We start from the raw sequence: 12,271 nt of genomic DNA, 5'->3' as shown, positions 1-12,271 counted from the left end.
TGTGCACTTTAAAGTGTGATTATTTCTGTGTTTGTGTGTCCAGGTGACACACTGCTCTTCAGTAAGGGAGCTGACTCTTCCATCTTTCCCCGTGTCAAACAAGAGGAGGTCGAAAGGATACGCATGCATGTGGAGCGTAATGCAACAGTGGGTGACATAACCAAACTGCCTTTCCGAGTCGTGTCGTTTCTCAAATGTTCAGACTTATATCATGTGTGACTCTGGGGTCAGATGGGGTTACATTTATAATGACGATGATGACGGACTTTTTGTTCCTTCTTTTTATGACATTGGCCGCTTTGTGTGTCGCTGTTCAGGAGGGCTACAGGACGCTCTGTGTGGCCTACAAATATCTGAGTGCAGAGGAGTACGCCCAGGCAGATGCAGGACTGAGGGAAGCTCGGCTGGCTCTGCAGGACAGAGAGGAGAAGCTCATGTCTGTTTACAACCAGGTGGAGACCGGCATGAGTCTGATAGGAGCAACTGCTGTGGAAGATCGGTGGGTGCTTACACAACACAACCACACACCTCTCACTTGAATAGCTGATGTTTTAATCTTCTCCGAAGCCTTGTTTTTTTTCCCACTTCCTCTCATCCTCCCCTTCCCTCCATTTAAAGACATCTCAAAACACATTTTAAATTGACTGGAGAAGCCACACTAGAAAGATGCCAGAAACCTCCTATTCTAAATAATTTACTGTCCTCACTTCTTCTGCTTATGCAACCTCAACACCTCCTGCAGTTGTTTAAAATTAGACACTTTATAGCACCCTTTTCCTGCTTCATGTCTGTTGTAACATATCATCCATCCTGATTGAGTTCTTCTCAGTATGACATTATCACTCTGATCACACTTATTTAAGGTGACAGCCAAAAGTCCCATCTTATCTGAACTTTTTTTTGCCTGAGTTTAGACTGCCATCTTGTGGTTGACGTTAGGTACTCTTCCTCTGTCCAAGATTTATTTGTGTGAAAGGTTCACACACACACACACACACTGTGGTGTGAAGGTGTGAGGATCATGATGTCCATTGTTGTGTTTGTGTAGGTCATTCCAGATGTGTTTGTTCACCACCTTATTTGCCTCTATGAAGGTTTATTCTCTGATGGGCCCACTGCCCAACAGAAATGTAGTTTTGCTTATGTAAATCATGTAATCTAATTTATTTTTTTTTTTTTCACACATATATATACTGTATGTACAATTTGAAATAGTGTTTTATGGGGTCATTAGATCTCCTGTGACATCAATGGTTGAGTAGCTGGCTGTTTTCTTTCTTTCTTGGTGTAAAATAATGAAACGTAATGTAGTCTTAAACGTGCTCCATTTCTTTTGTGTTCTGTTGCCAGGCTTCAAGAGGAGGCAGCAGAGACCATGGAGGCTCTGCAAGGGGCGGGCATGAATGTTTGGGTCCTTACAGGGGACAAGATGGAGACGGCAAAGTCCACCTGTTACGCTTGCAGGTTGTTCCAGAGAAGTACAGAGCTGCTGGAGCTGACAGTGCGGACTCTGGAGGATGGAGGGAGAAGGCGGGAGGAACGACTCCACGAGCTCTTGCTTGAATACCATAAGAAAGCCGTGCAGGATGCACCACCATTTAAAGCAGGCGTCACCAGGTTGGTACCGTGACAAACAGGCTCTCAGTATTTGGACTGAGTTTATTATGTGTGGTTTTTTTTTGTTTTGCTCTTGATCAGGATAATCATACACACGTTATTGACGATTAATCGGATTGCTCTCTTCTGTTTTGTAGGAGCTGGTCTTCGGCAAACCAGGACTACGGTTTTATCATAGATGGAGCCACTCTTTCGATGGTGCTAAACTCCTCCTCTGAATCCAACGCAAGCCGCTACAAGAACCTGTTCCTGCAGATCTGTCAAAACTGCACAGCTGTGCTCTGCTGCCGCATGGCTCCTCTACAGAAGGCCCAGGTCAGATCAATCAGTTACAACATGGAAAATGTTTGTTTATGATGGAGTTTAGACAATGATTGTTATTACGAATAGAATAAATAGATGTTGCGGAGCTCTAATTAAATTAGAGAAAATCTCAAGTAAAAAGTGAAGTTAAGTCAAACAAGTAAAAAAACAAAAATGAAGACATGAGGTAGAAGTTTCTGTTTAATAGATAATATGAAGTTATAATACTGCCCCTGTTTTTATTAAATCAAAATATTACATTTTTAATTGTACAGATAAATGTGCCGTATTGTCCAACTTGTTTATTCCGCCTGTAGTGCAGTGTTCAGATTGGTGATAGCTTTGGGAAACAAACTGATCAATTACTTTACTATTATGAATTGTTTCTCTCTGCATTGATTCTTTTAGATAGTTAAAATGGTGAAGAACTCCAAAGGTTGCCCCATCACCCTTTCCATTGGAGATGGTGCCAACGATGTCAGCATGATTTTGGAAGCTCACGTTGGTATTGGTAAGAAGTGTTGCGCTAGAGATCTGCAGATCTGTGTCTCGGACGAGTCGCTCCGATCACTCGATATGTGTTCTCGGTGTTTTCAGGTATTAAGGGTAAAGAGGGACGACAGGCAGTAAGGAACAGCGATTACGCCATTCCCAAACTCAAGCACCTCAAGAAACTTTTGTTGGCTCATGGACACCTTTACTATGTTCGCATTGCACACCTGGTGCAGTATTTCTTTTACAAGGTAAGAGGAACAGCGACTCCCCAGCTTCAGACTGAGAACTTGTTGTGGGTTTCAGCAAAGACTGTGTTTCCCAAACAAACCCACGCACTTGACTTTATGTGGTTGACTGAATCTCCCTCGTGAATTGAGAAGGTTTTTTGGCTTTATGTCTTTGTGATTGTATACTTTATTTATCCCTGAGGGTGAATTGTAGCTCTATATACAGTATTGCATTATTCAGCACTTCCCTGTTTGAATGCATTTCATGTTCTTTGATGTTTCCGTCCACCATTGTGAGCCTGTTCTCTCTCTCTCTCTCTCTCTCTCTCCGTTTGCTTGCAGAACCTTTGCTTCATCTTACCTCAGTTTTTGTACCAGTTCTTCTGTGGCTATTCCCAGCAAGTGAGTATGAGCGGCGGACCCTTTGAGGTTCAAAGATGTTGAGAAGATGAAAGGAGGCAGTGTCCCTAGAATCCAGGAGTCCTGGTCCTCCTCAATGCTCCACTCCTTCCCTCCCATTTGCCCCTACCCCTTTGCCCCCGGGATGTCTGACCTCTGATTGATTAGTCTTGCACTGACTTTGATTGCATGGCACTTCTGGGTGTCATTTTCTTCCACCACCTACCTTGTGGATATTATGTAATGATGACTTAATGATGCATTATTTATATATTTTGAAGTATCTAAAATATGAACGTCCTCTTCCTTGTCCCCTGACATGAACCAATCATAAGTAGATAAACGATCTATATAAGCTTGCTTATATAACATTTTGTCTGTGTAAGTATGATAGTTTGTGTGAGTTTTGTCCTCTCCATGATATTAACCCCTGGTTGACCCGCCCCCTCCTCCTTTCCCTTTCCTCCTGCTCCCATCCTCCCCAGCCCCTGTATGACGCGGCCTATCTGACGATGTACAACATCTGCTTCACCTCTATGCCCATCCTGGCTTACAGTCTCTTGGAGCAGCACATGAGTATTGAGGTTCTGCTGGACAATGCTACCCTCTACAGGTAAACCTGGGAACCGACCCGGGCACACTAAGTTGGAAGTTATACACATGCATGCTCAGTTGCTTAGGTCATATAAAGATGAGCAATATTCACATCATTTAGAATCCCTCTCTTTAAGACGCAGGAGTTATAATACTTGACTAATTAATTGCATGATCATCTTGTTTTTAATTTTTATTATTATTATTTTTAAAAAATACAGTCACAGCATTTACTTAGAATACGTTCATGCTTTTGATCCATTTCTTATGTTGAAGTGCATCGTTCTCACTGCTGTGACTTTTTTCAGTCGGGAGACATGTTGTCATTCTTCACTCAAATATTTCATGTTCAACCTTTTTATATTTGAGGCTTTGTGCACAGAGGCAGTTTGCAGAAACTAGGAACACTGATGTTGTCCTTTTTTCTCTTTTTATAACTTTGCTCAGAGACATTGCCAAGAATGCCATGTTGCGGTGGGGACTGTTCCTCTACTGGACTTTACTTGGAGTCTTTCACGGCTTGCTCTTCTTCTTTGGTGTCCGGTTTTTGTTTAGTAACCCTGCACTGCAGGATAACGGCCAGGTGTGATTTGAACTCATTTTCTTCATGAATCACCTCTCCAGCAATCTTCTCTTTAGTAACATTGCTCTTTTATCTTATTTGAATCCAGGTATTCGGCAACTGGTCGTACGGAACGATTGTCTTTACTGTCCTTGTCTTCACTGTCACACTTAAGGTAAACCATTCCTCTGATTTGTTTTTGTCTTATCTCTTGCAGATTCAGAGGTTTCATGTGAATGCACTTTAGTGCTCATTGAGATTATAGAGTTTGTAAACGCGTGTTGGATATTTGACATCTGCTTTATCTTAACTTGTAGCTTGCTCTGGACACACGACACTGGACATGGATCAACCACTTTGTGATTTGGGGCTCCCTGGCGTTCTACGTCTTTTTCAGCTTTTTCTGGGGAGGAATAATATGGTAAAGAAAAACAACTAGAAATAAATCAACCTATGTAGTCATATTGGCATAACTATTAGATTGTATTTCCATTCAACCCCCCCTGTGTTGTTGTAAACTAAAGTCCTCCCTCTCCTGCAGGCCTTTCCTGAAGCAGCAGCGTTTGTACTTTGTGTTTGCCAACATGCTGAGCTCAGTGTCAGCATGGCTGGTCATCATCTTGCTCATTCTCGTCAGCCTACTACCAGAGATCCTGCTTGTGGTGTTCCGCAAGCCCCGAGGGCCCAACGCTCGACAGGTAAGAGCTGAAACACATACACACACTTGACCTGAGACGCATATTCGCTCTCTACTTCTCTCTCTGTCTCTCTTCCACCTTTTCTCTCTTTCACCCCTCTGCCTCTTTCATCCCTGTCCCAGATTTACAGCAACCGAACCTTCTATAAATACGACACAATGTAGGCACTTATTTTTTTCAAGGGTTCTGTTGTAGATAATGGAGCCCATCTTTTGGTGTATGTTACTGTGAGGTGAAATAAAGTGAAGTCAAATCCTTCAAGTACAATTGGACAGACTCTTTACCTTTAATAACACCCTCCCTCCTGTTTATACCAGCTGGGCTTCCCACACACACACACACACACACACACACACCTCTAGTCTATGACATCACTGCACTAACTTTGATGACACACAAGCGTAGAGGTCAGGTATATTTTTCTTGATCATGTTTTGTAAGTTTAAGACGCGTCTTAAAGATATTCCACATCTTATTATTTTATGTTAAGGTATAATGTAGTTGCTGTACTCCAAAATAACAGATTAATATATACCATAACCCTAACATATAACTATTAACCAGGCTTTTCTTTGACACAATCGTGCCGTGAACATTGCTTCATAGTGTTAAATGCAAAGAAGATGCCATGCTAACAGGTTTCTATCTGCAACCCCTGTCTCTGGCTCGGCTGTTAGGATGAAAACAGAATAGCAGATTCTTTACAAGTTGCCGGTGTGACTGTCGAGGGACAGTCAGATTTTCCTCCAGAAGACGACTCATTAGCTCTCCATGTGGCTAATGTGTTTACCAAAGCAGCTGGAAGTGTATGGCGCTCGGCGCTGTGCTGCCGGGCGTGTTCCCAAATGTTGTTTTTAAATCGTGTCTAGACATGTTTTATTTAGGAAAAAGGAAAACATCTCGACCAAATGTTTTGCACATTTAAGGAGAGCAATTCTACACATTTATTACAATAAGCATATTTGTATGCATTGTTTGTTTTTGTGTTATTTCTTTTTGAGTTTTGATCCGTCAGTGAAAAATAAAAGGTACATATTTGAATACTACTGCACCAGGTGGTATACTGTGGAATTAAAGCCTACAGATTAGAATAACGGTTGCTATAAAAAAAAACAACACATCATTTATTTGATTTAGTAGACAGCCCTTTGATCTTTCTTTTGGGAAACTTCATTTCCCCCTCAACAACTTTGTTTATCTAACTGGTGCTGCTGCTTTCCCCCGTAATTTCTCTCTCCTAGCTCTGTCTCACCCTCTCGTTTCTTTTCTCTTCCTCACTGGACCCGCTCCTCTAAAGATGCAACATCGCCTTCCTTCCTCGGGGACTTCCACTATCTTCATGTTGTCGCAGACAGCTAGCACTCACAGCTTCTCGTGGAGCGACTGAGGTCTCTTTTTCCTTCTGTCAGCCCATATTCTTAAGCCTCCTCCTGCAGAGTCTCTGTGTCCTCAAGTCTCGTTTTCCACCATTTGTGTCCTTCCTTTCCCACTGTCAGACCTCTTTCTTACCTGTTGAAGTAACTCAGGGTGCCACTGTGGCATTTTAAAGTCACCACTTGGTTGACTAGCCTAATTCAGAAATACAGATGAAATGTTGCATCACATTTTCTATCCTTAGAGGGCCCTTCTTATGAACCTAGATGTGTGTTCTTTGTGAAGCAACGTGTTCCCAAGATGAGTAGTAGTTAGGAGTAGGACCGGGTGTCCCTGCTAAAAACCTGCTGTCAGTCCTTCATTCTTTGTCTTTGGAATTGTTTAAGTTGGTGTCTCTTTCTGGCCGCCTGTGCTGCTCCAATGCCTGCTGCCTCCGCATGTCAAGTCAGGTGAATGCAGCACGACAAAGCACCTAAACGTACCCGCATGAGGCTCAAGTGAACAACCTCAGCCTGGATCCTCAAACCACAAACCCTGTGGGCATCTGCCATCTCTCTCTGTGTGTGTGTGTGTGTGTGTGTGTGTGTGTGTGTGTGTGTGTGTGTGTGTGTGTGTGTGTGTGTGTGTGTGTGTGTGTGTGTGTGTGTGTGTGTGTGTGTGTGTGTGTGTGTGTGTGTGTGTGTGTGTGTGTGTGTGTGTGTGTGTGTGTGTGTGTGTGTGTGTGTGTGTGTGTGTGTGTGTGTGTGTGTGTGTGTGTGTGTGTGTGTGTGTGTGTGTGTGTGTGTGTGTTCACACATGCTATGAAGAAATGTTGAAAGGTAGCAGTCTTTGAAAAAAATCAGGGGAACAGTTTGCCAGGAAGAGGTGTCTCAAAGGGCAGCTGGACTGATTTTAAATGTCCACCTGTCCAGTTTTCAAGTCTTTGTGTTTGTGTTTGTCTGTCCTGTGTGTGTGTGTGCAGTGATGAGTACAAGATGGAGAGAGAGAGAGAGCAGCAAAGTATCTATGTGTTTGTCAGCATAGTGATGTCATTGGTGTCTCTTGCCTCACCTTTCTAGAAGAAGCTGGGTCAGTCGAGCGCCGGGGGCCCCCAGTCTCCCCGGTCTTCAGCCAGGCCCCTGCTCATGAGAACCTTTTCAGATGAGTCCAATACTGTCATTTAAACAGGTACCAGCCCAACCTCAGGCCAATTAAGCCAATCAAAGACTCACCCCCCCACCCCCACCCCCTCCAGCATTCAAACTCAGAGTCTCTCACTCTGACATTTCAAAAAAGACACAAAGAAGGTTTAGACACACAAGCTGCAATCAACAAGACCCAGTGTGTTTGTGTCATTTAAGCTGATATTGGCTGGCTGAAGAGATGCACTTTTTTTTTTTTTCAACACTTCAAGTTACAGACCATATTTGTTCATTGCTCTTGTGTTCAAATCACTATGCTCCTTCCAGCCTTCCTTTGGAATCCCAGCTTATATAACCCCTCCTCCCTGCATGTGCTTTCATAAAAACATTTTTTTTTTTTGTCTTTTCAACGTCAGCACATTGTGGAGCTGGATTGGCTGAGTGTAACGTGTTGATGCTTCTTGTGCACAAAAGAGCTGTTCGGTGATGTGAGACTCTCCAGTCTGACGCTCATGTTGGTGACGTGCTGGGTTAAACTTCAGACCGTCGTCGTCTCGTACTGTGTGCATGTTCCAAACCTGTGTCGCTGGTGGCTGTCTGCATACCTTCTTGGCAAATAATGGATGTGTTCTTAGGTGCTGAACTGAGCTCACTGCATGGTGTTACGTTGCCTTAACCTCAGGCTGAATGTTGCTGCATTACATACAGGGGGGTGACAACAAAATGAGTGAAATCATCACATTATGAAGTCGTTGAAAGATTATTTCAACGATAGCAATTATTGTTCAAAATACCTTAAAGAAATAAACAACACATTAGGGGATACATACAATTTTAAGTAGAGTTTATCTTATTTAGTATGAATCAGCCAACATCAGTAAGGTAAGCCTTGTTATGCAAGAACTCTTTGTGAAGTTAAAAACAAACATTTCCTGTCTCTAGATATGTGTAATATCAAATAAAGACCCCCAAAACACCCAAATGTAATCTGGAGACTGAAAGAAAAAAAAAAAAAGACAATAAACCAAATCAATGGTTTGTCAGTGTTGAGACTCGAGAAGGTGACAGAGCGTATCTGCTCCTTGTCAGAACCTTGAGATCTTCTTAAAAGCATAATATGTGACTTATTGAGACTTTAGCACCAGACTCTCAGAGCAAACCAAGCTACACTCTTCTTCTTTGGTGTTTGCATGAGTGCAGTACTCTGGCTACAATACGCCGCCATTATGGCTCTACAAACGGGATCCCTGATTGTGCTGGGCTGACCCTCTTCCCCTCTATTTGTTGGTCAGACATCCAAAACAAAAAAAGGGAGTTTGAATGCCCTCTTATCTTTTAGACACTCATTTATTTACTTTGGACATATTGAATGTGTATTATATTAATGTTGCATGTTGTGCCTTTAAATATCTAGATGTCTTCATTTTTTTTTGTCCACCCCCCTGTAGACAGTTCTGAATGTTTCTCCTTCCCATCACTGTTCACCAGGGTCATCAATATCTGCTGCTTAACAGAAGCACAGGGCTTTTTATGACGCCTTCCTCTGTTTAACCCTCATTTTTTATTCTTCCAATAGCTGTCAGAGAACGGCCTCCTCCCTACGTCCAGGTAAACCGCAGCCAGAGAAAGCTTAACAGTGTGCATCTGTCCTATGTCCCTGCTGAGGGCTAACCGTTAACTGGGGCTGAAATTTGGAGCTTTTCTTTAACTGATTTCTGCTCGAGTCTGGTGGTGGGGAAAGTGTCTTTTTTTTTTTTTTTTTTTTGGTTTTCTTTTATGTGTCTGGGTACGTGGCCAATCAAAGCTGATTCTTAAAAGATTTTGGTGATTTCATGGTGTCTACATGTGTGTGCATTCAATAACACTAAAAAAGAAAAGTACTATTAAAGTCAAATGTGTCCGCTTGTGCTCTTGCAGATTGCGCCCGTCACACCACTTTCCTATAAGCACCTAAAGGATGGCGACTGAAAGGCATCAAGGACTCACAACAACAACAGTGCCAGTCGAGTCAGAGCTGTATGCCTTCATACCTGATCGGGAAAAGAGGAGGACAAATAAGAAGAAGGAGCAGAAGAAGAGAGATTTGTTGACGAGGGGGAAGGGATCTAAAGGGGTTTAGCAGTCTTCAACTTGCGTTTCTCCACTCCGTCCTCTGCCCAATCCTAAACCCCCCCCCCCCCCCCCGCATGCCTGCAGAGCTGTGCCCTGCATTATTCTTTTTCTTTCTTCAAGATACAGTATCTGCTACAGCAAGACAGGCATGGGTTTTCTTTATTTGACTTCTATTTTGAATACTAGCTTAAAATGAATGCATACACGGCTGCCTTTTTGGTAGCTCTGCCCAACTGCTGTGTTTTAACTAGCGGTTGTAATTTTCTCTCCAAGAATGGTTCACCTGCATGAATGATGAAGAAAAGCTTCACTCCACTGAGGTTCAGTCACTGTTGTCAGCTTCCGTTTCATTTCACGTTGAAAGGTTATATTACTTCACAGTTATCAGACTTTTCAACAGACATTCTTTAAATTGTTTTATGTTTGAGGATATATACTCATCCACAGTGTAAAGTTACTGAACATGATTCTCGTTCTGCTCTGAGCAGCAAAATGATTCTTTTTTTTTTTCTTTTTTCTTTTTTAAACTCTGAATCTGCATTCTTAATCAAATGCTACAATAGACGGTTAACAGAGGCCATTTTATCACTCAAGAAAGTCGCGTGTGTATGTATGATTGAGAAATAGATTTGAGATGTTAAGCATGATCCGGCAATGAACGCATTGCTCCGAGTGTGACCTAGATCTCCCAACCTCAGAGATAATTTAAGGGTCCATGTAAGAGGCGTAAATTAATATATGTGCTGTACTGTATTTAGCATAAAGATGTATGATGGTATCTGCTCAAAGCCAAAAAAGATGGACGTAATACGATCAGATTCTGTCTGCAGCAGTGTGAGCTGAGAGTGACAGGTCAAATGTGTGTGTTTGTGTGTGACGGCGCTGGATGATGAAATCCAGAAACTTCAGTGCGTCATGAAAACCAGGATTACTTGAACTTTGTTTATGTAGTATGTTTAGACATTTCCTGCACTATTAAGGAAACTGGTTTCTTCATTGCATTGATGGTCACTTAAGGCACATGAGTATATGCCTGAGCACACACACTCATGCACATATCAGCTTTAGAAGAACAACACACACACATAGTAACGGCGCACATGCACTAAAGCCTAAATGAGGTATTTATGTTCATTACCCATTATCTAGTTTGTATCAATAGTCTCATACAGGCTGAGCTGGAGTGTAAAGAAAATCAACTCCACACCTGGATCATATTTAATTTCACTGTCAGGCTTTAGCTCCTTCTGTTTGTGCTCAAATCTTCTGACCAACAAAGTGACAGAGTGGACTGCTGAGCCTGTTGTCCCTCCTTCCACTTCGTGTGTGTAGTGCTTCATACATTCCATTTAAACATGAGTTGTTTTCAAATATTTTTAGATACTGTGTTCTTTTGCCCTTCCCCCTCCCCACAAATGTGTATTGTCCTTTTGGCATATTTATTATTAAGTGTAATTTTACTCACGAGTTATTCTTTTATTGTATAAATCTTTTTTTTTTTTTTTTTATTGTTGTGGAAAGTGATCAGCTTTGTGCCAGTTGAGTTCATCTGTGTCGCTCCAGAACTGCTGTGAGCCTGTGCCAATTTCATTTGAAGCCTTTTTGTCATACATGCAAAGACAGGCAGCCCCCCTAATGCCCTCCTAGTTTCCCACAATCCACCTCTGCACCAACAACACTCCTTTTGCAAGGATACACGGTATTTACACTTTTAAACCTATTGCAGATTCTTTCTGTTCTGTGTTCAAGTTTCTACATTACTGATCCCTGCTCAAACCGTAACTCCAGTACTTTTAAATGTGGGTCTTTTATGTCACCTCTCTGATTGTAACCTGACATATCTATTACAGTGCATCTGTGGCTCATGCAGTCATAATCCCATGTTGAGATACAAATGATGTACATGCAGATTTGATCTTAACAAATGGAAAATAGACATGCCTTTCAGTATCATTTGCGACTAAAACAGCTTGTTGTTGTTTTTAATGGAAAGGGGAGGAGACTGCTCTTACACGCTGTGACAGGTCGCCTACAGACTGCACTGTGCCGCACGTCAGATGAGAGAGGTCACACTAAAGAGGGGCTGCCTGCTTTGTTAACAAATGTAAAAAACAACCTTTAAGTAACATCAGAGATGCTATTTTCAGAGCTAAAAAATTATATCTTGGAATCTAATGTTTCTGCCTGTTTAAATGAAAAGTATAAAAGAATGGATTGTATTTTTAATGCAACCTTTTTTCCAGCCACTTTTTTTATGAAAAATAAAATGTCCAAAAAAAAACAAAAAAAAAAAGCAGGAGAGGCTCTGTGGTTGTGGACACTGTCCCTGTCTGTCTGTGAGGGGATGGAGGTAGATGTCTTCAGGCACCTCAGCAGCCCTTTGTCATGCAGCAGTGACACCTCGCCACTTCCAGCCCCTTGGGTGTCCAGCCTCAACACTCCAAACCTCTAAGCTGAATGTACCTCTTTAAAAACTATATTCAAAATCTGACGGTTTTCTGTAATAAAGAAGAATGTTTTAAACATAAACCTGTGGTCTCTGTGTTTGTTTCACCCACAGGAATTTCAGCAGAATCTGACTGATTTGAGGGCGTGTGTGGATGTGTGGGCGGCTGGGAGCGTGTGGATGTGTGTGTGTGCTTTTGACCCCACTAAGCAGATGCTGTGCAGTAATGAGATGGCAGTAAGGCTAAGCTGGATCAGCTGAGTGGCTGCGTATCAGGACAGAGTACGTCTGCCCTCCCTCTGCTCCTTGTGTGGCCTCACATC

At 42.3% G+C, this 12,271-nt stretch overlaps 1 protein-coding gene across 6 annotated transcripts in view; it reads left to right on the top strand.

The window, feature by feature from the left end:
* Nucleotides 1-12,031, top strand: part of atp11c (ATPase phospholipid transporting 11C (ATP11C blood group)) — a 40,503-nt gene extending 28,472 nt beyond the window's left edge. For 2 of the 6 annotated variants that reach the window (XM_079352358.1, XM_079352361.1), the window contains exons 17-31: nucleotides 44-147; nucleotides 318-499; nucleotides 1,351-1,617; nucleotides 1,755-1,932; nucleotides 2,329-2,431; nucleotides 2,518-2,663; nucleotides 2,985-3,044; nucleotides 3,527-3,654; nucleotides 4,083-4,218; nucleotides 4,307-4,372; nucleotides 4,515-4,618; nucleotides 4,739-4,895; nucleotides 7,328-7,436; nucleotides 8,967-8,998; nucleotides 9,308-9,370. In XM_079352358.1, the coding sequence (XP_079208484.1) occupies nucleotides 44-147; nucleotides 318-499; nucleotides 1,351-1,617; nucleotides 1,755-1,932; nucleotides 2,329-2,431; nucleotides 2,518-2,663; nucleotides 2,985-3,044; nucleotides 3,527-3,654; nucleotides 4,083-4,218; nucleotides 4,307-4,372; nucleotides 4,515-4,618; nucleotides 4,739-4,895; nucleotides 7,328-7,432 (1,736 nt within the window). In that variant the 3' untranslated portion in view covers nucleotides 7,433-7,436; nucleotides 8,967-8,998; nucleotides 9,308-9,370. Of the gene's footprint in view, nucleotides 1-43; nucleotides 148-317; nucleotides 500-1,350; nucleotides 1,618-1,754; nucleotides 1,933-2,328; nucleotides 2,432-2,517; nucleotides 2,664-2,984; nucleotides 3,045-3,526; nucleotides 3,655-4,082; nucleotides 4,219-4,306; nucleotides 4,373-4,514; nucleotides 4,619-4,738; nucleotides 4,896-6,192; nucleotides 6,284-7,327; nucleotides 7,437-8,966; nucleotides 8,999-9,307 lie in introns of those variants that run through there. The other 4 variants (XM_079352362.1, XM_079352359.1, XM_079352360.1 and 1 more) reach the window with 4 other exon arrangements.
* Nucleotides 12,032-12,271: the final 240 nt, after the last annotated feature.

The sequence above is a fragment of the Symphodus melops genome (assembly GCF_947650265.1).
Source record: "Symphodus melops genome assembly, chromosome: 9".
NCBI classification, from domain to species: Eukaryota; Metazoa; Chordata; class Actinopteri; order Labriformes; family Labridae; genus Symphodus; species Symphodus melops.
Note: the sequence above shows the minus strand (reverse complement) of the source record. Positions and strands in the feature narration are given on the sequence as shown.